We start from the raw sequence: 25768 nt of genomic DNA on the forward strand, positions 1-25768 counted from the left end.
TATCGATGAAGAAAGAATGTCTTTAATATTAAGTTCACCAAAATTATTTGATACAATATATGAGGTAGTCTAAGCCTGGAGACAGAAACTGCATTTGAGAACTGATCTTTACAGTTGCTGTGAAAAGATGATGATGACAGGCACTGCTACTGAGCTCATTTTTGCGCTCACATTTAACTGTGATGGTACAGAGAAGGCAGACTGGTCCCCTGCTACACTCACAGCCAAATGGCAGCAATAGAATCCTTATCCACTGCCGGATGATGGTGAGGAAGGTCAGTATTGATTAGATTTACTTTGGTACTTAAAATGCAACACAGCCTAAAACACTGGAGGGTTGTTTCTCTCCAGTCATATTGTAATACAAATTTAAACAGAAATGCCACTGCAGAATTGAAAGAATCCTCCAGATCCCCATGACAAAAAACTTGCCATCATATTATTTGATGTTATCTCATGTCTCTTACATAGAAAATAGAGACAATAGGAAAGAATAGCCCTTAATGAATTTCACCTTTTTTTTTTGTTACAGCTCTGCAATTAGTCTTTTGGTGGAATTCCACAGGAAGCCAAATACTGATCTATTGCTTCTACAGTTTCAAGAAATGAGACTAGTCTGCTGTAATTTAGCAATTAAGTCAGGTTTCTATTCAAAGATGGTTTTCTGTCCTCCTTCTGTAATCAATGAATAAATAAAGCTTACTGCAACAGGGCAGTTGGCTTAAAATGAGGCAAGTATTTCATACAGATCACGCTCTTCCAATGTCTTTGCACTTGGAATATACAGGGAACCTAGATTATTATTTTAATCAAAGTATGAACAAAGTACCATTACTGTGCCCTATTTGGAGTTTGACGAGGTAAGCACTGTGTCTGTGTGCCACTCAAACTATCAGTAAAACATCTTGCTAAATAAAAAGACCCTTTACTCACGTAGTGGACCTTGTAGACTAATGCATACTTAGTACAATCCAGGGCTATTGAATAAGACATTATAGAAATTATCTATAAGCATATTATAAGGTATATTACTAGTTGGATATATTTCTTTATGTGTTTAAAAAAAAGCTTTGGGAGGTTATACTGATTCTTAACTACAAAGATGCACATTTAAAATTAACCAAGAAAAGTGAAATAAATGTAACACTAAGCAAATCAACATAGGAAGTTCTGCACAAATGCGCGCAAGAACTTCTTTACAGTGAGGTGACGGAGCACTGGAACAGGCTGCCCAGGGAGGTGGTGGAGTCTCCTTCTCTGGAGATGTTCAAGACCTGCCTGGATGCCTACCTGTGTGACCTGCTGTAGGGAACCTGCTTTGGCAGGGGGTTGGACTCGATGATCTCTGGAGATCCAGATCCAGAGATCCTTCCAACCCCTACAATTCTGTGATTCTGTGATCAACTGACACAATACATTAAAACACTGTATAGTGTGTCAGATTTACATTGTTGGTTACTTTCAAATACTTCAAAAAATCCTATATTCTGCAATGATTTTAATGGTACCTCAAAGTACTAATTGTTAAGGATGAATAAAAAGCTGTACATCACAGAATCTGTACTGGCAGTAAAATAAAAACAGGATGAGTAGCTTGGGCTACAGTTTTGAACAGTCTGTACTTCAAATGCACCTTCTTTCTTTAGTACTGTGTTCACTTGCTTCTTGCTTTGATTTTAACAACACGTTTAGAAAACTTCAATAACTTTCTGTCTTAAATGGAACTCTTCTAGAATGCAACCACAAGTGACTCTCATAAAGGTGACCTCTTTTTGTATGGGAAACCATAAACATGACGTCTAGATTTCTGCTTGAAAATAGCTCAGGAGAGCTCAATATGGTACAAAAGCCATTGAGCATTACCCAGAAATAAAGAGTGCTTATGTATTTGTTCTGCAAACCACACAGAATTCATCTCTCTGCAACCTTAGCTTTCAAAGGATGACTTGAACACTAATTAAACGTTGCCAGTAAAACAGGACTAAAGGAATTAGATGGATGAAAATGATCTACAGGGGATATTTATAATGAATAACTCTGATAATCCTCAGTCCTGAGACCTCCTAGGATAACAATAATATCCCTTAATTCATTTAAAAAAACAAGTACATACACAAAAAACCAAACCACCAACAAAATCTTGCACCATATTCCTTCTCTGCAGCCCTGGAGTATGCAGAGGAGGTTTTAAATACAGTTTTAGAGTTAAGAAAGCTCATTTCAGTAAGAAATACTTAGAAATAATTAAACATAATTAAAATACTAACATGCAATAGAGACATTGTGAAAATTTGTGTACTGTGTGTCCCCCTTATCTTCTTGCATTTTCATGTAGTAAAACTGCTACACAAAACTGACTTCCTTAAAAGACTGGTGTAACCACTTTTAACCATTTTTTAGGAGTTAAATGTACATAATGAATTTGCACCTGATAAGATAGCTCAAATTGCAGCTGTTTTGCTGAAGATGAACAAAATAATCTGAAAACACGGAATTTTGTGGATAATTTAGAAATACAGCAGAAGTACTGCTTAGGGACATGCTCTTTGCTAATGAAAAAAAGATTTAACTGCCATTTTTCAGATGTTCTTTGTCCGGGTTTCAGCTGGGACAGAATTGATCTTTCTTTCATATTGTCTGGTTGATGCTTTTGGAGAAAAATGATACTGATAACACACTGATGCTTTAGTTACTGCTGAGCAGTGCTGTACAGAGCCAAGGCTGTTTCAGCTTCTGGTACTGTCCTGTGAGTGAAGTGAGGAGGCACTGGGAGGGCACTGGGAGGCTGAGAAAAAAAGTGCAGAAAAAAAACTTGAAAAATGGTGGGGAGTTGGTCAGGGAGGCTGCTGCTGCTGCCTGGGGCCTGACTCTGCACTGGTCAGTGGGTGGTGAGCAATTGTTTGCTTCACTTGTTTGGTATATATACAATTATCATTACTGTTCTCTTTTTCTCCTTCCTTTTCTACTTTGTTTTCTCTTCTGATTCTCTCCCCCATCCCACTGAGAGTTGGAGTTTGGGGAGGTGGGGGTGAGCAAATGACCGTGGTGCTGGGTTACACCACAACATTCTCCTTGGTGGAAATTCAGAATCCTGTGTAATTTTTTGATTGAAGATAGAGTGGAGTAAAAATTTCATTTTCCATTTCCTTTTCCCTCATTACACAACTTTTTAAAAGTGTATTTCCCAGCAATGTTTTTTTGGAAAACAATTACATATTACATGAGACTAAAAACTCTGTTCATTTTTCAAGGTTCACCTAACAGCTAACATTTGTATAGACTTTTATTTAAAAGTTTTGAGTCCAATTAAGCTTGATAAAGCTCTGTGATTATCTAGTTATGAAATCTGTCCTATTTCACATGCAGTTTGTTTGTTTTCTTTGTTTGGTACACTGTGATTCTTATGCCTGTAAATTGAAAGTAGATTATTTTTTCTCTTACTCTCTGCAATCATAAAGTCAAACCATTTCTTATCTTTACAAAAAGCTGTGAGAGAAAGCTGCATGAAAACAGTCATAGAATTTCACATCACAAATATAATACACACCTTACTATACCTAATCAGCAACAGACCATATAATCACAGAAAAATACTGTGTTGGAATATCAATTTTTCACTGACTAGTTACAGTACCGTGAAAGATGTGGCACAACACAAAGCTAAAGAAAAGACTTCAATTTGATGCAGCTCTGAAAAGCAGAAGCCTAGTGAGACTGGTTGATCTTTATGAAGAGCCTCCCTCAAGTGCCAGAGTGGCGCAGTCTGATCTGCAGGGAAGTGGGTAGTAAAGGTAAAACATCAGCTTCACCTCATAGGGGATTCCAGGCTAAGGTCCAGCACAAAAGAGAAGTGTGCAAGAGATGGAAATGGAGGCAGGCTACCTAAGAGAAACAGGAAAGTACTACTTGGCCAGGTAGGAATGGAATTTCCAATCAGGCTTAGCCTAAGCTCAACTATCATTGAAACCAGTTAAGATGTGAAGATTAAGATGGGCCTATTCTGATACATCAGCAATGAAAGAAAAGCCAAGGGAAAGCTGCTGAGTGGGATGGGAAACCTAAATGAAGACACTAAAAAGGCCGAGGTACTTGATTCTTTCTTTGTTTCAGACTTCAGTAGCGAGCTATGTTTTCAAGACACCCTTATCCCTGTGATTACTGGACAAAGATTGAATTAGGTTTTGGCTAGGGAAGAGGAGCACTCACAGGTCCATGGACCTGGGTGGGTAAATCTAGAGCTGCTGAGGGAGCTGGTTTATGCCTTGGAAAAGTTGCTGTATAACATCTTTGCAAGTCATATTGATCAAAGAGGAATATCTCGCTTATCTTAAACAAAACAAAACAAAAGAAAAAAAAAAAAAAGAAAAGAGAAAGGGGGCTAGGAAACTCTGCGCCAGTAAAGTTCACTTCAGTCTCAGGAAAAATTTCCACAGAAAATGATGTGGGGTCTTGTTGGACAACGATTAAAACATGAGTCTACAGTGTCCTCTGCCAGTGGAGTGAAGTGCATAGTGCACTGCACAAGCAAAAGCACAGCCAGCAAGCTGAGGGAACTAATTATTTCTTTACCTTGCAAAGCTGTACATTTATCATTCTTTCCAGTTTTGGATCTCAGATGTTCACTGACAAAAAGCTGCTAACAGTTAACGACAACTAGAGACTCTAGTGGAGGGCCTCTAAAATAGCTATAAAGCTTAAGCACAAGACTTGGAACTGACTAAGGAAAGAGGGTTTAGCCTGAGAAAACTTAGGGAGAAAGCCAAGTCTTCCAATATCTAATAGGTTGCTACAGAGAATGCAGAGCCAGACCCTCCACAGAGACAGGAAGACATGGAACAAGAAGTAAAGGCCACAATTTGCACCAAGAGAAATTCCAGTTGGATATAAGGAAGGAAATTGTTCATGATGCCACTGGCTAAGCATTGAAACATCTGCTCAGTATGGCTCTCTTTGAAGATAAACTTGACTGGACATGTGCTGAGAAAACATGTCCAACTTTGACACTAACTCTGCTTTGAGCAAGAGATTCTGAACTGACCTTCAGAAATCCCTTCCACCTCAATTTTTGAATGATTTTGTGATTATACTCACTGCCTCCTCTATGCATCTAAAACATACTCATTGCTATCAGCTGGAAAACAAGATTTCAAAATTGCTTCCATCCACATTGAAAGCTGAAAGCAAGTATTGTTTTCAGAGTTGCAGACATATCCTATCCTTATGAAAATATTTTGTTATAGTAGAAGGCATTCATTACTTCACTGGTGTAAAGAAAAGCTTCTGCTATGATATCAGTACATACAGCAACAGTTTCTAATCATTCCAAGTGTCCCACTGGCATGAAAAGAAAGCTCTTCATTTCAAATGCTGTAATATACAACTTCAGTACATTTCATTTTGAGTCTAATCAAAGAATGAGTCTCTGACAAAATTCCAATGGCAGTCAGATTTTGAGAGCTGAGACAGGCTTATAGTTTTAAAAAAGTGTTACCAAAAGACTCCACTGGAATACAACAGCACCTAATTTGTTACCTATAGAGTCAAGGTAATTAGGAAGGGCTACATTCTTATTCTCATCTGAGAGCAGACAGAGGAATCAGCCACATAGTAAGCCCTGTTTGTTTCAGCTGTAACCAGTATAGTTTTCCATTATTACTATATATTGCTGGAAGCATGTAAATGAGATGGAAATCCTAATTCTGATTACTAGGATATAAAAGAATCAAGAAAAGAATGAAGACTTCAATACGAACCCTATATGAAGACACTGTGCTATAAAAAGTGAACTTCAGATCCATTTGTGAAGCTTATGCCAGTGGTCAAGAGACCATAAGTCACAAATTTAATAGGAATAAGATTGTTTCTGCAGTTTATGGGGTCTCTTTTTCAGCAAAAAGCAAGTGTCAAAGTTCCCTCCTGACTGTTATATGAGTTTCAGGTTAATACTTTTTTTAAAATCTGGAAATGCATGATGTTTTGACCACACTCATGTAATAGAGACAAGCACGTGTGGCTTGCACCTCTATTGCTGTAGTAAAGAGGCTTTCATAATATTTCTGTAGCTTCTTTCCCCAGGAATTGAGCACTCATCTGTGCAAAATGTGATATGTATGGGGAATACAAATGTAAGGGCATTCTCTCAGGTGACAGTGATAACACTGACAGCTACCAGTCCTGAGGAGAGGCACCTGCACAATTAAAACTTGTACATGTTTCAGAAATTAACTGGACCAACTCAGAGTTTGTACCAATGAGAAAAAAGACATAGAAACCAAACACGTCTCCAGTGACCTAGGTCCTGAAAATTGAAGTAAGCAGTTTTGTATTTAATTTTTAGTTTTTGAATTAACAGTTTTTTTCTTTTTAATGCAATATACTAACATTTCTTGTTACTCAAAATACAGTTTGTTGGCCACATCACATTGGTTTTCTTCACCCTGAGCATTTTTCAGTTTCTCTTTCCTTTCTTTCTATGGACCATTACAAGTATCAACATTTTTCCTTTCCTGAAGTATCCAGTCACACATTTCTCTTGTTTTCTGTCTCATATTTACACAGCCCTGCCTGCTCTCCTCACACAAACTCTTCACCAGCAACCCACCCAAACATGTACCACTTTTGAGCTTCTCTACATACTCCTATCTCCACTCTCAAAATTCCCCCAGTATATTTTCTTTTCTTTTCACATACAACAACAGACTGTCTCAACTTTCTTCTCGTAAAAAATGCAATAGAGAAACAATGACTGAAGCTGCTTAGCTCCGGGATTTATCTTTTCAATAACTCATACCAAAACAAAATGCCCAGAGAATACTATTCCTCTTTTGATACTCAAGCATTTTGGAACTGTACCAATACCCTATTATATTTTTACAGCTACCCGAAGGACATTTAAAAGGATACTTCATTTCTGTACTGGAGTATCTCACCCTTATTCATTATGACTGAAATAACATTATTTTCTCTTTTTTCCACCATGAGAAGGCAAGACTGCAGTATAATCAAATAAGTGCACAGGAAGTAAGCCAGTGGGTTCATAGTTTAAATGACAGGACATCAACTACCTGACAAGGTCGATGACTCTCTCCCTCGGAGCAGTGCTGACGGGCTCATCATTAATCATTATGATCTGATCCCCCGGTATAAGCTTTCCTTCAGAGGGGCCGCCTGCAGACAAATGAAAAAAAGCAAGGTTAGTGGACTATTCAGAATGCACATGCACACTCTGCAGTTCATATGCTATGAGTCCTTTCTCTTCAACTAATGGCGTGTTTAACACTTTTTCTAACTTTACTTCCTCACCAAGAATATCTCGAAAGCCACTGACTGAATAATTTCTACTGAAGTTACTCAAGTTAAGTTCCAAAACAATATTTGGGCACCTAAAAATAGGGGCTAGACTTTCTGGAGGAGAAATAGGCCCCATTAGAGTGACCTAATTCATTCTTCAAGTTGTGATCAGCCACAATTCACAGCTTGCTTATCAATGTTTGTTTGACAGTCATATAAGACCACCCCTGCTAAAGGCTCCTTTTCCTATAATTATGTAATCCCCTTTAACTACTGTTAAAATCAGGAAATCATTTTCTCTGGTGTCTACGCACTACTTCTTGTCCCAGCCAAAGTAGCACTGGAGAACACCATATTCCTCTTTTCTATGACACGTCACTCACCATGTTTGAAAGTCATTTGCACATGTTTCCTCTGAACTTTCCTGTTCTGGGCAAGACAAACCTGCTTCCTTCAGTCCTAAAATAGTAAGTTTCTATGCCTCCAGTCTTGGAGTCTCTTTTCCTTTGCATTCCTACTACTTGGTGAACAGAATTTTACATAATGTGTTCAAAAGCACTGGCACTTTCAGTTAGATGCAGACATTAAAGATTAGTGTAACTAGGCAATCAGACTATGTGCTTTTGAATTTCGACACTATTTAAATTCATGCTATGTTTTATAAAATGCACATAATATTTTGCTTCCAGCATGATTACATGCCCAAAGGAGAGAATAATATCACAATTCCAAATCAAAAGTTATATCCTGCAGTCTCTTGCCTTTAAGCTCTGCATTCAAGATACATAGAAAACTATCAAAAAAATCACCAGTATGAAGATAAAGTATTAAAAGAAAATGTTTCAGTATCAGAAACAATTCAATTAGTAATTGTGCTAGTGCTGTTCCTCTCCTCTCTTCGACTTGAAGATTTTACTTTGTTTATACATCCAGTATTCATGGATGCAAAATCCATATACAAGAATGTTGCTTTGAACTCATCTTTCCTTCTATTCACTTGGAATGCAAGGTAATACTTTTCCCAAATCAAACAACAACAAAAAAATTACATTAATAACGCTAACTTGGGAGAAAAGATCTGTCTGCTTCAGTTCAAATATTAGTTACTCCATCTGAAAGCAATACAAATAAAATCAATGCACACACGCGGGTAAATGACATCAGAACTCCATGCAGTCAATTTTGCCTCTCCTCTGCTCTCTATGGGGATTCTGCAGAACATATTGAACAGGAGCAAAGTCAAATCCCTGTCCTTAGCTCCAAGGCAATTTATGTAACAGCTGAACTTTTAAGCATAAAGCCTGCTGGTTCAGGAGACTAAGCAGTCCCACAAATTCAAAAATACCAAAAACCTCAATAATTTTCACTGCAGTTAGAAGTTTTGTAGATACGTTTTGATCTTGCTTTTTTTGCCACTTGATTAAAAAAAAAAAGGGAAAGAAAAAATGTCAGCAATAATATTCTTTAAAGCCGATGACAGCATGAAAAACATGTAAGTTATAATCATGAAACTCAGTATACCTCCTGAGACGCTGATTAGATGGCAATGAGGGTGACATCAAATCAATATGAACATAAGTGGGAGAAGACTTTATTTTCCGAATGAAGTAGATAATTTTGTTTCAGGCAAACAACAGTAACAGCTCAGAGCAATAATCTAAAACTGACTTTCCATATGTATCGTTCGTATTGAATGTATTCACATAGGGTTCAAAAAGGAGGAAACTACTTCCTGGTAGTACCCACCAAGCAATTCTGTTTACTTTTTCTTGTAGCTTGAAGACTTCAACACTACTTACATTTGTAACTATATTTCATCTCAGTAATTAAGTTCCCAATCAGTATAAATACATTCACAGAATTATCGTTGACACTCTCAAATAATTGCACTTCTTTTGAAGGAAACAACAGTAGACAATACAATTTTTTAGGAATATCACTACAGCTATTTTCTCATTTAGCAATCCAGCCAGTTAGTGATACTAAGAAGTGCTAAGTTTGCTTTTGGGGTCATGTGAGGAAAACATACCTGGTGTTACTGAGCGTACAACAACTGGCTTTTCACTACCAGCCACAAAACCAAATCCTAGCACAGGATCCCTCCTCATTTCCACTTTCCGAGGGGCTGGAGGGGTTATTTGGCAGCTCTCTATTCGAGGGTCTTCAAATGTGGCTGATTGTGTCATGTGACTGTGGGAAAAAAAAAAAAAAAAAGATGAAAAAAGGAAGAAATTATTAAAACATGATTTTGGGATATCTACTTGAACCAAGTACTTTCTGCTACAACATGAGATGAATATTTGAAATGTTTTCACTGTGAGAAATAAAATATCAATGTAATAATTTTAAATTATATTTTCTTACACATAAAATAATACCGCTGTTTACAGGTCTCAAATACTAATCAATAGTATCAACCTGTAAAAACATCCCTCTTTGACAGCATACATTTAATCATATCCCATATAAGAAAGAAAAATAACGCAACAATAAAATCCTTGTCGTCTGTGTTTGAGTTTTCCATCCTTCATTTGTTGGAAGGGAAAAATAATAGAGTGACCTCCTTATAATATATAACACACCAATTAGACTCCGACAGTCTTTTGCAAGAGGAGATGACAGGCATTAATATTTGGTTTTCTAAGACATTGAGAAATATTCAGAGTGGAGCTCTTTCAGACTTCCTGAAGCACAGGTAACTGCTCTTTATTTCCTTCTTGAGAAAACTCTCCAATGTCACACCAGACAGTTCCAGCAGGTATGGGGGAGGAGGGAGGGAGAACACATTGAGAAAATCTCTTTAGCAGCAATTACTAAAATACCTTAATTTCAGCTTAAGTGTTACAACAAAATTTACTTGTTGTACATAGAAGAAAAAAATTGTCATGGCTGGAGGGAAAGATTTTGATTTTTCTAGAAGAAAAAAAAAGAAAAAAAGCTATCCAGTAAGACATACTGATGAAAGATGTAATGGATTAAAAGCACAGAGACTGATAAGCTAACATTAATGAACACTGAAGTGTGGCCACTGCATGCAGACTGAACTTTGTTGCTTTGCACAGGACTATACTTCATGTTTCCGGCCCAATGACTGAAGCTCCCTCCTTAATCATGGCTACCAACTCCCAGCACTGATTCCAATGACAACCAAACCATTCATCTCCTTCAAAAAACGCCATTAATTAAGCTTATACTTCAGGTAACCTAGGAAGACACTCATGCTTCTTTATAAACCACCACTGGAGTCTTGACTCAAGAGAACTGACAAACTGGCAGCACTGAAGACAAGGCAACACTTGATTCATTTATCATGAAGACAGATTATGTCCTATGTCATCAGGTCCTCACTGGTTTTGATAGTGCTAAAATATTTAAAGCTGCATGGCCAGGAAGTAACTCTTCTTTATCTTCAAGAGACTGTAAGTCTGCAGGTGCAGGACTAACTCCAGTTCTTGGAGAGTTAACACAATAGACAAAGGAAGGAAAATGCTGACCCCATCTGCAAGGAAAGCACAAAGTCCTGCTCTGAGAAAGGTCACTGCCAGGTGCCCAACCTAAGTAAGTTCTGCAGGACATCAGAGAGGCAGATATCTCTTCATCATTTTGAAAGCTGGACAAATAAATAAATAAAAATACGAAAATCAAGTAGATTTCTATATCTGACAGTCTTACACATAAAATATTAAAAAATGAAAATTAGGAAATGTTCCACACAACCATAATCACTGCTCTCATCTCCTTTCTCTTTACCATCCCCAAAGCACTCCAGACATCATATGTGATTCATAAGGAGAAAAATGTCATAGATTTGTTTTCAGCACTAGTGGCATGCAAAAAGTTCTTCTGATCTTTTTCCTAACACATACACATTGTGCATGACACCGATCTCCATTCCTTCTGTGCTCTTTTATTACCGATACACAAAACAGCAGAAAAATCCCTGTAAACTCTCAGCAGGAGTTTTTTTCCCATTACTGGATTTTTCTAGGGCTTTTCTTCAAAGAAACTCTCTATCCCTATCACTAGATTCAGACTGCCTAAGAGCAAAATGCTGCTTTTTTATGCATATGATCAGAGGTAGCAGAAGGCTATGTCCTTACAAAGGCAGAGAGAGAATATCTCTGTGCTGTCCTAGCATCTGCTAGGTGAAGTCAGAAAAGAATATGTATTTTTGCTATGTATAAAATCATATCTCAGACTTCATTTTCCTCTGCCTTCTGCTCTTCCATTTTTCATCAGTAAATTCTAGGTCTATTTCCATTACTTTCATTCAAAAGAAATTAGAAAGTCTAGAGTGTTTTATGCAGACCCTCTATGAAATTATCTCCAGATCCATCAGCCACACTCCTCCCCATCAATTCCTATCATAATTAGGGCTCCCAGATACCCAAACATTTTGTCTCTGAATGGGACATTTTCTGAGCTGTCACTGGTATTTCAAAAACTATCTATTTAAAGTTGTGAATTTTGCTTTGGTAGGGAACACAAGGTTCTGCATTTGTCACCTCCTCTAGGTGACAGCCTTACAAAACTTCTTCAAAGTTAAAACACTATTTTATCACTTCTTTCTAATAGCTGTTTCCATTTTTGTAATTGGGGCACTATGATCTGCCACTGTTTCCAAAGAAGAGATGCAGTATTTACAAGCAACTTGAACATACTGCTTAAGCCTTTGAGAACTACTTTTCTGCCATTTTACATCCTCTCTCTTCACGCACTTTGGTTTGAAAACTGAATCGGTAGGAAGAAAAGCTCAAGAGCTACATTTTAGACAATAAATTCCAGGATCAGACCTAAGGTTTGCTCGAAGAGAGCTCTGCTAGTGGATGCCTTGCTCCAGCCACCGCATCATCTCATACTGCGATTCTGCAGCACTATAGCAGCACAGTATCACTTATTCAAAGCCTAAGCAAAAGGATCAACAAAGAGCAGTTCATCAAGATGCTGAGTGCCGCAGCAGGCTTTATTGATTTTTAAGGTTATCCACCTTCAAACACATCAACGAAAAAGGCTCTGCATCTCATACTTCCACAGCTCACTGCATCAGGTATTCTTGTATCACTCAGTGCTTTGGAAGTGTATTTTGAGAGAGCAGTACGATATGTGCATATGACCCCAGAGGAGATGAGTGCTCAAAGCTCTGTGTGATAATAGGCTGACAAACCCATCCCTTCCTGCGGATAGCTCATTATTTAGATGCCAGTTGTAATGCCAAGGTAAAGATTTATTTAAATGTTGCATTAATTTGAGGTATTTGATCTCCATCTCAGTTATGGAAAATACTGACTCCTGACGTAAGCAATTAATATGCTAAGAGTTCCAAACCAGAATCCTGTGAACTCAAAACCAGCACCTTGGGGAAGAACCTTAGACTGAGCATCATTTAAACAGTGAAAGATCTTACAATAACTCCAACAATGCAAGGTTCCCTTTTGTTTCAAGCATAGTAGGAACACATTTAAATGGTACTGTGCCTAGATTATACCTCTTTCTCTCTCTAATTTTTTTTTTAAGGAGAAATGGAAGAAAGGGAAGAAGACTCAGATTTTGAGTATGAACTTTTCTTTTTACATACATGAACACAAGCTGCCCTTACATCACCTTCTCAGAAGAAATATTTATTTCCCACCATTCTCAATAACTTTACAAAAAAGCTCTCTTCTCTGACATACTCTTTTTGTGAATAATAAGAGACAGCTGCCAGCATTAAAGAGAGTAATTCTTAGACAACTTCTTGAACAGAAATTTTATATCTTCCAAGATAAACTATCCATTATGGAAAATCATAGCAAAAGTTTAATTCCAAGTACTTGTGCTTAAAACCTCTCTGCACCAATTATTCCACTCAAAAAAAAACTACAGTGGAAAATGAAAGAGAAGGTTCCTGTGTGTGCATGTACCTAGACACAGAACAGATTGGAGGCATTACAGTGCTGAATAAAATTGGTGTGCACACTCAGTCCTAATGGATGTGCATTGAGTGAAAGAGGAAGAAAAACAGCAAAGAAAAATATCCTGGGGAATACTGACCAGCTGGAACAAAGCAGCCAGCAACTACAAGCATAAATCAGCTGCCCAGTATAATAAGTGCATATCTGAATTCACACTAGCAAAATTAGGGATATGATTTAAGGCTGGCACTTTGCATCTTTGGATCATTAGCTTCAGAATGGCTAACTTGCTAATGTTTTCTTTGGAAATTTTGTCAGTATTTTCCTCACTCAAATTAGACATGATGAGTAACCCAAAGAACATCTAAACAAAGACTTCAGTTAAAATGAGAGCTTGATTTTAATAATGCATATTAGTAATCAAAATCTAAGTATCCTAGCAAGATGTTTTTCCACCTTTCAATTTTCTTGTGTCAGTCGCTGATATTTGGGATACTAAGTAGGCTAATTCCGAGAGGTTTGTACATGGTAGCTAGAAAAGGACTGTCCTCAGTTAGCTGACATTTGTTATGCATGAGTTTGCTTCAGGATCTAATTATGCTATGAATCTTAAAACTACAGCAAGAAGCCAGTGACTCTGATTATGAGATTACTTTGGAAATATGTAAAAAAAGCTACCTGAACTACTTTAGTTCCATTCTGCAGTGACATTCAAGAAAGAGCATAGAAGGTGTTACCTCAAGGCGAGTTAAATATAGCTGCACAAACACTATCTTAACTATAATCAGATACTTCCATTTTATCACTACACCTTGGAGACAAGCTGCATTTTGGTGTTTCACTTTGTATTTTGGTATTACAGTTAGCACTGATAACTTCAGAGGCTAACACCAACTCTCTGTTTGATGGTTTTAATCCTTAGCTGTAAAATTTCTCTTCTATACCAGTTGATCTAACTACAAAATAGACTCTCATTTGACTTTGATGCAGGGCAGCTTTAATCCTGGGCAATGATTGAGAAAAATCTGCAGAAATGTCAAACCACTCATGGACTGATGAGTGGAAGTTGGCTTGGAGGACAGAGATAAGAAATTCTTAACATAGGTTCAATTCAGAAAGAGCAAAAACGCTTCAAATTGTTGAGTACTGTTAAAGGTCTGTCTCATTAACTTGAAGGATGTGGAAAACCTGTTTTGCTGACTGCAGTTATGATTTTCAGACTGATAATATTAGACACAAAGCAAACATTCAGGCGCATCTGTCCACCTGAACCACTCAGCTCACCAGATTGCCCATCCCGCCCTGAAACTATATCTTGGTTCTTACCCTATTCAGAGTCCTGGGTTGTATATTTAAAATTCCTTTGTAACTGGGAGTGATATAAGTTATTTCAGCAAGAAAATTAAGAAGGTTTGACTCGCAGTCTGGCATCTGTCTTCAGGAATCAGCAGCAGGTAAAATGGCTTAAGTCTTGAGTCAACATAATGGAAATTAATAATAGTAGAAGACTATTCAATCATTTTTCCCTTGAATCTGGAAAGACTATCAAAACAAACTGTTACAGGTGAGGGAGTGCACCAAATGCACAAACTCTGCAAAGAATGTTTTATCTTAACTAGTTTTACCTTAACTAGTAGCTAAATATGAAAGACAATCTTTTCTTTCCTGTTTCCTCAAGTTCCTGACAACTCTCACTATACTTCAAGCTAATTTATTTTCTCCAGGAAATCCCACAAAATTATTAAGAGCAAGGATGTGTCAAAATGATGTATCAACTTTACCTGTCTTCTACTTGAAAGTGACATTTTAGAAAAGAAGTGCTGAAATAGTTATTGTATTGTTAAGTAAAATTGCTGCTCCTGCAGAGAATCTGATGCTTTGAGAAACTCTTCTTTAACTCCATTTTGCAGCAAACAAAATAGTTGCTCACAGCTCAAATATTCATTTTAGTCATCTTCAATGGACAAAAGTTGCATTTTCAGGTGCTTAGAAAGGAGTTAATTTTTGACACACCAGTGAAACAACTCTACATTCCCTACTTTTCACCAGTTTTCTGCAGATGTGTATGTTGAGAATTCAATATCAAAGGCATACAATATAACTGGCAAGATTTATCACATTTGTTTTTTCTTCCTAGGACCATTTTTCTGCCCTGGTGTCAATTCTATTTTTTCATAAAGTTCTTCAGCAGTTAAATCCTCTAAAGTCAGGTCATTTTATAGCACCCTAGAAAATGTTGGCATATGCCATCTGGTTGAACATATGGTAAAAATGTAATTAGAAAGAAAAAGGTTTGCTGGTTTCAGAAGTTGGTGACAGCTTTTTGATAAAACTGGATACAGGGAAATCTGACACACAAAAAAATTCAAAAACTACTTCTTCCTCTACTGCTGGGCATGATGTGCAATCTAAAGCAAGACAACGTGAAACAAGATCACAGTGAATAAAAGTGACATGAATGCAAATGTAGGGGGGGGTAAAAAGATTTATGCTCAGATTCAGGCAAGTCAGAAATACAGAAAGCATATTTTACAGCGACAATCAGCACTTCGTATTAGAGGATATTACATGTAAAACATGAATTCTTCTGTTGCACATATGAATGATATATACTAGGAAGGAAACAGAATTCTGTACTTGAATCCCACAAAAGCATGGAAACAAGCCATAAAGCCCACTGCAGCCTAGCAGCTGCTTATTTTCAGTTTTGTATCTACCATCAAGAGGTTCAGTCTGATGTTTCTCTCAAGATGGCCAAAAGCATTTGTAGAGCTCTGTTCGATGTGAGTCCTGAGTTTTCTGCCTGCTAAAGTGGGACAGAGCTTTTAAGGCACCAGTCAAATAGAGGAAATCACACAGAAATATCTCAGTGCAAATTGGCTGCAGCTAAGGAAAGGCCACAAAGGATGGTAGGAAAGATAAGCAGAGACTGTGCAGAGAGGATTTAGGAATATCACAAGATGAGGTATGGAAGAAAAAAAAATAAAATAAGGTTAATGGCCTTTGATTACATTAGAAAAATCTCTCAAATAATCATCTTTCACAAAAGAAGAAAATACAAGTAACACCAGCCATGTGAATGCTGGAATTGCTTTCTCTGTAGGCAAAGCATGATGCCAGCCTCTGCTTTCCTTACTGCTTTCTTTCACAGCCAAGAAAAGCTCACCAATTATTCATACGTACTAGACTGAGAGGTCAGAACTATGGCTGAGGAGCCCAATGAGTCGCACAAGCAACTCCAGAGCAAGTCCCTTAGTGGGGCTATGTGGGCACAGGGGAATCCCAGTGTGGGAGTGAATGAGGCCACCCGAATGGCCAGAGTGAACATCAGCTGGATATGCCTCAAATGCACTACCAAATCAGCCTCATCTTTTCCCAGAACAGAAGTTTAGGGCAACAAGATGTCACTGACAATGCCCTCACGGAATAAGCCTTTCGGCAGCGTGGCTTCTCAAGAAGGAAACCATATTTTTTTAGGAATTAGAATTGCTGGCACCCCTCCAAAGAATCGGCTTCTCACATCACAGAGGTAGGACCAGAAATACACCCTATTTTTTCCTCAAAAAGTATCTTTTTTTCTTCTGTGAGTGGAACAACCACATTTAGAATCATGAACTATATTGAGACCTTAAAAGATAAACTGAAACATAGCTTTTCATTATCTTCTACACACGCATCAATAAAACCTGCTACAACGAAGGCATAGCAAAGGGAAAAGAAGATTTACTGAACTGCAAATACACAATAAATTAATTTGGACTGAAAGAGTCCCCTGGAAAATAGAGTGAACAATTCCTATTTGTTCTGCTTTGGCAGGTTTCATTCCAAGTAGATCAGAAGTAATCTGTGGGCTCTGGCCTTGTTGAGCTCTGCAGAAAGCCAGAAAGAAGCACAGACCTATGTGAAATGCTGCAGGGAAAGGAGCTATGATCTCTAACTCAACATGAACAATTGGTCTAACTGAAACATTAAAATAAGAAAGGGGAAGGAGAAACACCTTGAAAATAGATTTTCATGTGTTTATTAAATTAGGAAGGCTCCTGACTAAAAGAAAACTGGTCTTGTGAACTGCTGAGGAAATTTGACTTGCTCTGATGTGCACATCAGTCTATAAACACTGGCAGTAGACAGGTAACATGGTAAGATCACAGAATCAAAGAATGGCCAGGGTTGGAAGGGACCTCAAGGATCATGAATCTCCAAGCCCCCTGCCACAGGCAAGACCACCAACCTCCCCATTTAATGCTAGACCAGGCTGCCCAGGGCTCCATCCAACCTGGCCTTGAACACTTCCAGGGATGGAAAGGGCATCCACAACCTCTCCGGGCAGCCTGTTCCAGCACCTCACCACTCTCTCTGTAAAGAACTTCCCCCTGACATCCAACCTAAACCTTCCCTCCCTCAACTTAAAACCATTTCCCCTTGTCCTTTAAGTGTTATCAACACTTTAAAGTGTTATCAACCCTTTCAAAGAGTTGATTCCCCTCCTGTTTGTAGGCTCCCTTTAGGTACTGAAAGGCTGCAATGAGGTCACCCTGCAGCCTTCTTTTCTCCAGGCTGAACAAGCCCAGCTCCCTCAGCCTGTCTTCGTAGGGGAGGTGCTCCAGGCCCCTGATCATCTCGGTGGCTCTCCTCTGGACCCTCCCTAACAGCTCCCTGTCCTTCCTGTACTGGGGGCTCCAGACCTGGACACAGTTCTCCAGATGGGGCCTCACAGGAGCAGAGTAGAGAGGGACAATCACCTCCCTGTCCCTGCTGGCCATCCCTCAGATGACAGAATTTTGATGGGTTTGTAGTAATCCCCAGTCCAGCTGGGCTTAGCAGGAACAAACACCTGTAATACCAAAGACTGCTTCAACACCCTTATATCCACATAATTCCTCTTGGCCTACACTCTAACACAGGGAGGGAAAACAATGTAAAAGGACGGCAGGATGGGAATAATTAACAATCCAAACCACGGAACGCCTAGAAGCAAATTAAAAAGAGGACAAATACTCATTAATTTACTAGTCAGTTATTTACATATAAAAAAAAAAAAAGGAGAAAGTATGCAATGCTGCTCTAACCCTACTCCATCCATCAGAAAACCTTGAAAGACTATGTTTTATGACTTAGAAAGCTTCCAGTCCTTCTGACAAAAAGAAGCAGAGAAGTCATGAGCCAAGAGAGTCAGCAGAAAGTAACCATCCAAAATTTTTGTCATTGTTTGCAACTGTGGCAGTATCACAAGGAGCGAAGTGAACATCAACTCAGTACAGTACGAGGAAATTCAGATAAGCAGATGCAATAATAAATACAAACAAAACCAAAACTCCTTCAGCAACTGAACAGATCAACAGGTCACAGAAAGAGGTCCAGAGTTTTTACTAATTTTCTTTCTCTTACAATATAACTGGTAAGGATCCTGAGCCAAAGCCAACCCTTCTGATGGTATCACAAACTGATCATTTAATGTACCACATCTCCAGCAAAACATAACTTTTCTCAGGTGAGCACTAAACATCAAGTGCAAGCACCTGTTAGATGAAAGTTAGATGCTAGATAAAAGCAACAAAAAATTTAAGCTAGTAGTTTCTGTAGATTACAGGTGGGTACATAGCACAACAGCTGCTTAGTTTATCCACAACTCTATATTTAAAGATTCAGGGATGTATTATATCAGGATAAGATACCTTGGGTACCATAATGCACACTCACAAACAAGCTGAAGGCCTGGCTTCAGCAAAGAGCAGCAGAACAGCCCAGTTAGAATAGTGAGCATCAGCGAGGCGCACACAGAGAAGCAGTAAGATCAACACAAAAAAGCATCCAGCTTCACATGCAGGATATGAAACCACTTCCCAGGTGAGCCATGTGCAGAGTATCTAAGAGAGTTACTGTGCTTTTGTGAAGAAGTCCAACTACTGCACTGAAGCAAAGAGCGCAAGAAAGTTTTTTATTGTTTGCCTATCGAAAAGAAGTGAAAAGATTCTACTAGCAACCAAGGTGTGCAAAATTACTTTAAAAGAATTTCATAATAAATGCTGAAACCCCAGAACGAAATCTTCATATTCAATAACTAAGTCTTCATAACTGATCTTCAAAACAAATCTAATTCTGTAACAACTCTAGAGAAGGCCTCCAGGACAGAGGTGGAAGAGAAATTATCTCTTCCATCCCTCTTTCTTTTAACAGTATACAAATAGAGAGGATTACTGTTCTTGACTGCTAATTTGATAGTATACCATTGCAACTCCTCGGTAAAACCAAATGAGAAAGAGAACTTAACTGAAATAATCCAGAATGACAGAAGGCAGTGATGGGAGGCGAGGCTGCCAGATAGAGCTGTCGTGTGAAAATTAAACTTGGAATATAATACGAAGAAAAAGACAGGTGCCTTTGATCTTTCTTTTTCTGATAAGCTGAACACAGCTTCATACACCTGAACACAACGTGGATGAACAATTTTTCTTGGCCTTCTTTTTCATTTCAAAGTATGTTGCTAATCTGTCTAAATGAAATAGCTCCTAGTAGCCACGGGATATTCAATATACCTTAAAATTAGGGGTGCTGATGATCATTTACCAATTTAATTACACTCAAGGAGCTTTTGCTAATGCCTGCACGTAATTTCTATTTATCCATGTATAAAAACAAGTCACAACTACTAATCCATTAAATTTGACAGTGTGTATATAAACAATATTAAAGATAGTATGCACACTTAAGATCAGCATAATGATGCACTTAACGTACAAGAAATATTGCTTCCTTGCATTCATAAATACATGAGCAAGGTCATTATGGTCTTCAAATATTTAAAGGAAGATTACGAACAGGAGGGAAACCAACTTTTGACATGAGTAGACAGTGATAGGAGAAGTGAGAACGGTTTAAAACTAAAGGACAGAAGACTTAGATCAGATGTCAGGGGAAGTCTTTCACTTAGAGAGTGGTGAGATGCTGGACCAGGAAGTCCAGAGAAGCTGCAGATGCCCCATCTTTGGGAGCGTTTAAGGCCAAGCTGGATGGGCCTCTGGCCAATCTTATCTAGTACTTGGTCTAGCAGTGGGAAACCCTCCCTGTGGCAGGGGGTTGGAACTCGATGACCCCTGAGGATCCCATGATTCAAGCTTTTTAGAAAGGAATGGAGCTAAAAAGCAAAATTAGGTATTTCAGAACAGACTCCTTGGAACAGATGGATTGAAATGGGTTGACAACTTCCTATCGAGAAGAAGTTTGTTCAGACTGAAACTCTCTTTTTATGGCTAAGAAAAAAGTCAAACAGAATTGTTATTTACAGTAAGGCTGAAAAACAAATTAAAAGGACATTATGATAGAAGTTGCAGTTACGCTGGTCAGCACATCAAATCTTCCTGTTTATCTCAAGAAGTCCCAATTCATTGTAAACAGAAAGATCTCAGTCACTCGATATTGGAAACTCTAAGTAAGTAAATGAAAAGTGCCAGAATGGGACTTCAGGTGAAACATTCTGATTTGAAAGTGTAAAAAAGTGAAAGAAAAAGATGCATTAAGGACTGTAAAAGAAGAATGTATATCCAGACACCCATGCTGGGATAAAGGCTGGGATGCCTTCTCACCAGTCTCATAAAGTGGTGGCTGAATTAGTACAACAGAGTAACGAATGCTGATCAAAAATCTCACTGCTAAATAAATTATTAAGCTAGTTATTAAGCTAGCCAACATCTAATCCAACTATAATAATGTTACAATTATACCTAATATATGGAAGAAAATTGATGCATTTAATATAAATATTTACTATGTCATCTGTTATACAGGCAAACTTCAAGTTCACTTTATCAGTTCCTAACAAAAACTACAATTTCAGGTGAAGTGCCTGAGAAATTTAATAACTCAGGATGATGCTCTCTTCCCACAGAGAAAAACAAATCTTTTCTGCTTCTAAAAGAAAACTATAAATGAACAGGCACCATGAGTTGTATAACTCTTGTCTACACAGCAATGCTCACAGAGCAGTGGCATCAGCAGAGAAAAATGGTAAATCCAAACTAGAAAGGTATTTTGAGACATTCTCATTTACTACTGCATGTTACTCAATGACTACTCTTCAATTATCACAAACAGGTATTTTTTAAATGTTTAAAAAAATATTACAAATTTGAGAAAAAATTATCCTGCAATACGTGCAGCAAATACTGCTTCATGATCTCCTTTTTTCCTATTGTAATTCATGAAGAGAAAGTTTTACAAGATTTCTAAATAGACATTTAATTTTGATAATGTGGAAATAGGAAGATTTGAATACAGCATGTTTGCACTTTAAAAAGATAACATAAGACTCAAGTTTAATTATCATCACATTACAATTGGCACAATCTTATGAAAAATGCAGCCTTAGTACATGTAATAAACTCTTAAAAAAAGACAATCAAATGGTATAAATATGTTTAATGTTAGGACCTTCCACAATTAATTCTACTGTTAGACGATTAACTCCTACAAGCTTCACCTTTAAACTCTGATCAACATCTTTAAGTAATTCATAAAAATAACGTGTCATTCCACACCGTCTTGAAAATGCGCTTGTCCCTTTCATCTCAGCTGAGGGCACTAAAAAGAGTTATGGTCATATCCAGCCCCATCAAGGTCTGACAGGAGCATAAACATAGAGCGCAGCCACCATTGCTACAACTGACACCTGCAGCAGACCCAGTGACCAACCCCTCCTGTACATTGGTGAGAATGTACCAAAAACACCCATCAACTTCACATTTTTTAGTTAATTATGAACTCCGACAATCTTTGCTTTGTAGTTCTGAACCATTCTACATTTATTTGCTTTTTAATGAAACAACAAATGTGTTGCTCTGCATTGGAATCTAAAAGCCTCTGCAAAGCCCAATCCCATGAAAAATTTGATTGAAGGCCTTTAAAGTAACAACTGACAGTGCATGAAAAGTGTTTCAGAATATTTATTTTTCAAAGACTAACAGCATTTATAATGCAAAATGCTGTGCTGAAACCAAGAGTTTAGAGACTCAGACTTCAGGATAAACAAGCAGGATTAAAACATTGGTCACTGGTACTTCGCGTATTTTCAATTTACTGTAATACAAGATGAAACTTGGAATCTCTCACTGAACATAAACTAGTCAGATTAGGCAGAACTTAGAGGAACTTCAAGTTTGGATAAAATAGGCCAAACTTTAAGAAAACACGCCTTTACATTCTGAACTATGTTCATTTCTTATTTATCTTCTCAAATTTAACAACAAGGAGATATTCAAGCCATCTGCAGTGAATACGAACAAGATGAGCTTGTAGGTGTTGGTCACCTTGAGGCTCAAGCTGTTCTGCACTCAGGGTTAAAGAGAAAGAAAGATGTTCTGTACCCACACCACACTCAGAAAGTGCTGTGTTTTGTGGATTTTTTTTTTGTGTATGTGTGTGTGTGTGTGCGTGTGTGTTATAAAAGCAAAACAACAGAAAATAACAGTGTTTAAATTCACACTTGTGTAAACACCATTGGTGACGTGATCTGACTGCACCATGAGCTACATTTAGGTCAGTAGTGGCCACCTCCCTTTAAGCTTCAGTCATTATTGTCAGGGTACATCACTATCGTAAGAAGCATTCTTGTGAAAAGTCCTCAGTACACTATGCCTCAATTAAAAAAGGCATTCTATAGTAATATTCTATATTTATATTGCACCTCTTGGCCCAAAGCACTTTAATATTCCCAGAGCATCACTGAAACTATCATGCTTTAAAACATGGATCAGAAGTTAGTTGCATGGCATATCATGAAAAAAAAAGGGGGAGGAGATCCTTTGCACAATTAAATCAGTTAAACCTTCAACTTTTCATGAAATATACCGTCTTATTTTAATATCCATGTGAAGTGTGCTGAATTTGGTTCAATGCAAGAAGCAGCTTCATCAAGGAACGAAAAGCTGAGCAAACCTGCCTGCTCCTGCAGGCAGAAGCCTGCATTTTCCTTTTACATGGCATATCAACTGGTGTCAGAGCACACTAACACACTTTAGTTGAAATGAGTAAGGCTCTTGGTATTTATTTGCAAGCAGCTGTTCAAATCACATTGCCAGAAGAACTGCTCTAGGCCTGCAGGATCTGGTGGAGCCATACATGAATGCCTCCATATCACCAGTGTCAAGCAGAACTGCCGTGGTGAGGATGGATATCCCTTATTTCCACAACTTGGCCACCAGTCTGAAGTCCTAACACTTTCACGTCAACACACTGCACCATTGCCATGACTCATTTTCTAAGTAGCACCCACTGGCCCACACCTTCTCATACAAGACTGACTTCATGGTGCTCACGTCTGCCTTCAGCTTTCATAGTTAAGAACCATGAACTCAGCAACTAGAAGAGGAAGAACTGCTTAGGGACTCAAGGAATGATCATTACTGAAAAAGGAACGTGCTGAATAAGGACGAGGGTACAGAGTAATAATTAACAACCATCTGTTCAAGTAAGTCAAATTGCAATATAGACCATCAGGTCTGTGCTGAGCAAAGCACATTTTACACAGACACAGACACACATACACACACACATTCCATCAAAATATGTATATATATGTATCCTCATATGTATGGTAATAATATCTTTACTATCATTTCCAGAAATTATGTAGTTCTTGTTATGACAAGGCCTTCCGAGTGAAAGCAGGAATCACTTTCTGGACACCCAGTAGATCCATTCTTAATAGAAGTCATCAGCCTGTGTGGAAAGCAGATACTCCTCAAAAGAAAAACACCTCTTCGCATCTTTAGCTATTCAGACAACTAACTTTTACATTTTCAGATCACATGAAGTCTAGTCTATAAATGAAACCAATTCTAATCATTTAATCATATACTATTCTTAGTTAGCATAATATGCAAATGAAATTGTTATTATTCCAGAAATGAAGAACTTAGATTGCTTAGATAAGTTTTACTCAGTTCTGACAAGTGTTTTATCTTCAAAAACTATATACTTCTCATTTAGGGGCCAGGGTAGAAAATAGCACTTTTCACCTGTGGAAGAAAAATCATTCTCCAAGTTCTGTTTTGAAACATTTTGCAAAACTTCATTGGAGTTACGCATTCTCATAATTGGTTTAAGCAACTGGAACTGAAGCCAATGGGATGAGTTTCAACAAGGCCAAATGCCAGGTCCTGCACTTCGGCTACAACAACCCCAGGTGACGCTACAGGCTTGGGGCGGTGTGGCTGGAGGACTGCGTAGAGGAAATGGACCTGGGGGTATTGATTGATGCTTGGCTGAACATGAGCCGACAGTGTGCCCAGGTGGCCAAGAAGGCCAATGGCATCCTGGCTTGCATCAGAAACAGCGTTGCAAGCAGGAGCAGAGGGGTGATTGTTCCCCTATATTCAGCACTGGTGAGGCCACACCTCGAGTACTGTGTCCAGTTTTGGGCCCCTCACTGCAAGAAAGATATTGAGGCCCTGGAACGTGTTCAAAGGAGGGCAACAAAGCTGGTGAGGGGTCTGGAACACAGGCTATATGAGGAGAGGCTGAAGGAGCTGGGAATGTTCAGCCTGGAGAAGAGGAGGCTCAGGGGAGACCTCATTGCTCTCTATAACTTCCTGAAGGGAGGTTGCAGTGAGCTGGGGGTCGGCCTCTTCTCTCGTGTCATTAGTGATAGGACCAGGGGGAATGGCTTCAAGCTACGGCAGGGGAGATTCAGGCTGGACATTAGGAAGTATTACTTTTCAGAAAGGGTGGTCAGGCACTGGAATGGACTGCCCAGGGAGGTGGTGGAGTCACCGAGCCTGGGGGTGTTCAAGGAAAGGCTGGATGTTGTGTTGAGGGACATGGTTTAGTGGGAGCTATTGGGAATAGGTGAACGGTTGGAGTGGATGATCTCGAAGGTCTTTTCCAACCTTGGTGATTCTATGATTCTATAACTAAAAAAAAGGCAAAGCTCACTTTACTACTTTCTAAACTTAATTTAAACATCTGCCAAGATAAATTAAGAAGGGGTCTCTGCCGACAGATAAGCAGCATACTTACCAGTCTACCAAAATTTATTTAAATATCAGCAACAGATTTTGCAGATGTTTTACAATTTCAATCAGACTAATATCCATGTAGAAAGTGACAACATATTCTCTGGTGTGGAAAAATTAAGATTTGCTGAAGTATCAGTGAATCAGGATCACTATGCCATGCCAATACAATTTTCTATAGGGAAACAGCAGAACAAAAATCAAAATCTGCGTTTTAGAAGAAGTCCCATTCAAGCTTCTATATTAATATTCTGTAGAATTATGTAGGTTACTACAGTGTCTGTTGTGGGAAGTGTATTTCTACCTCCTGATTTTATTCAGATTCAAATACAGAAAGCATTTAAAAAAAAACAACCCCACAAATGAAAAGAAACAACAGTGAAAAAATTTCAACTGCAGACAAATAGAAAATATCCTGCAATAAGTCTTTCTACACTTCTTCAATGAAATTTCTTCTCTTCTGTTCTCCTAAAAGGAAAAAATAACCACTTTTTTTAAAAAAATACCATACACATTCCTCTTTAAAATACAGGCAGGCACCTGGCAACAATTCAGAGTACCCCAGTGAGAAGAAGAATC

The 25768-nt window shown here is 38.3% G+C and overlaps 1 protein-coding gene across 1 annotated transcript in view; it reads right to left on the minus strand.

Moving 5' to 3' along the window:
* Window positions 1-25768, minus strand: part of FRMPD4 (FERM and PDZ domain containing 4) — a 298741-nt gene that overhangs the window by 61724 nt on the left and 211249 nt on the right. Inside the window, exons 3-4 of the mRNA XM_042810115.1 lie at window positions 9320-9480; window positions 7065-7167 (exon numbers count right to left, since the gene is read on the minus strand). Coding sequence (XP_042666049.1) covers window positions 7065-7167; window positions 9320-9480 — 264 coding nt within the window. The remainder of the gene's footprint in view (window positions 1-7064; window positions 7168-9319; window positions 9481-25768) is intronic.

The sequence above is a fragment of the Centrocercus urophasianus genome, unplaced genomic scaffold (genome assembly GCF_019232065.1).
Source record: "Centrocercus urophasianus isolate 14NV4802_14NV808 unplaced genomic scaffold, USGS_Curo_1.0 seq_12, whole genome shotgun sequence".
Classification (NCBI taxonomy): Eukaryota; Metazoa; Chordata; class Aves; order Galliformes; family Phasianidae; genus Centrocercus; species Centrocercus urophasianus.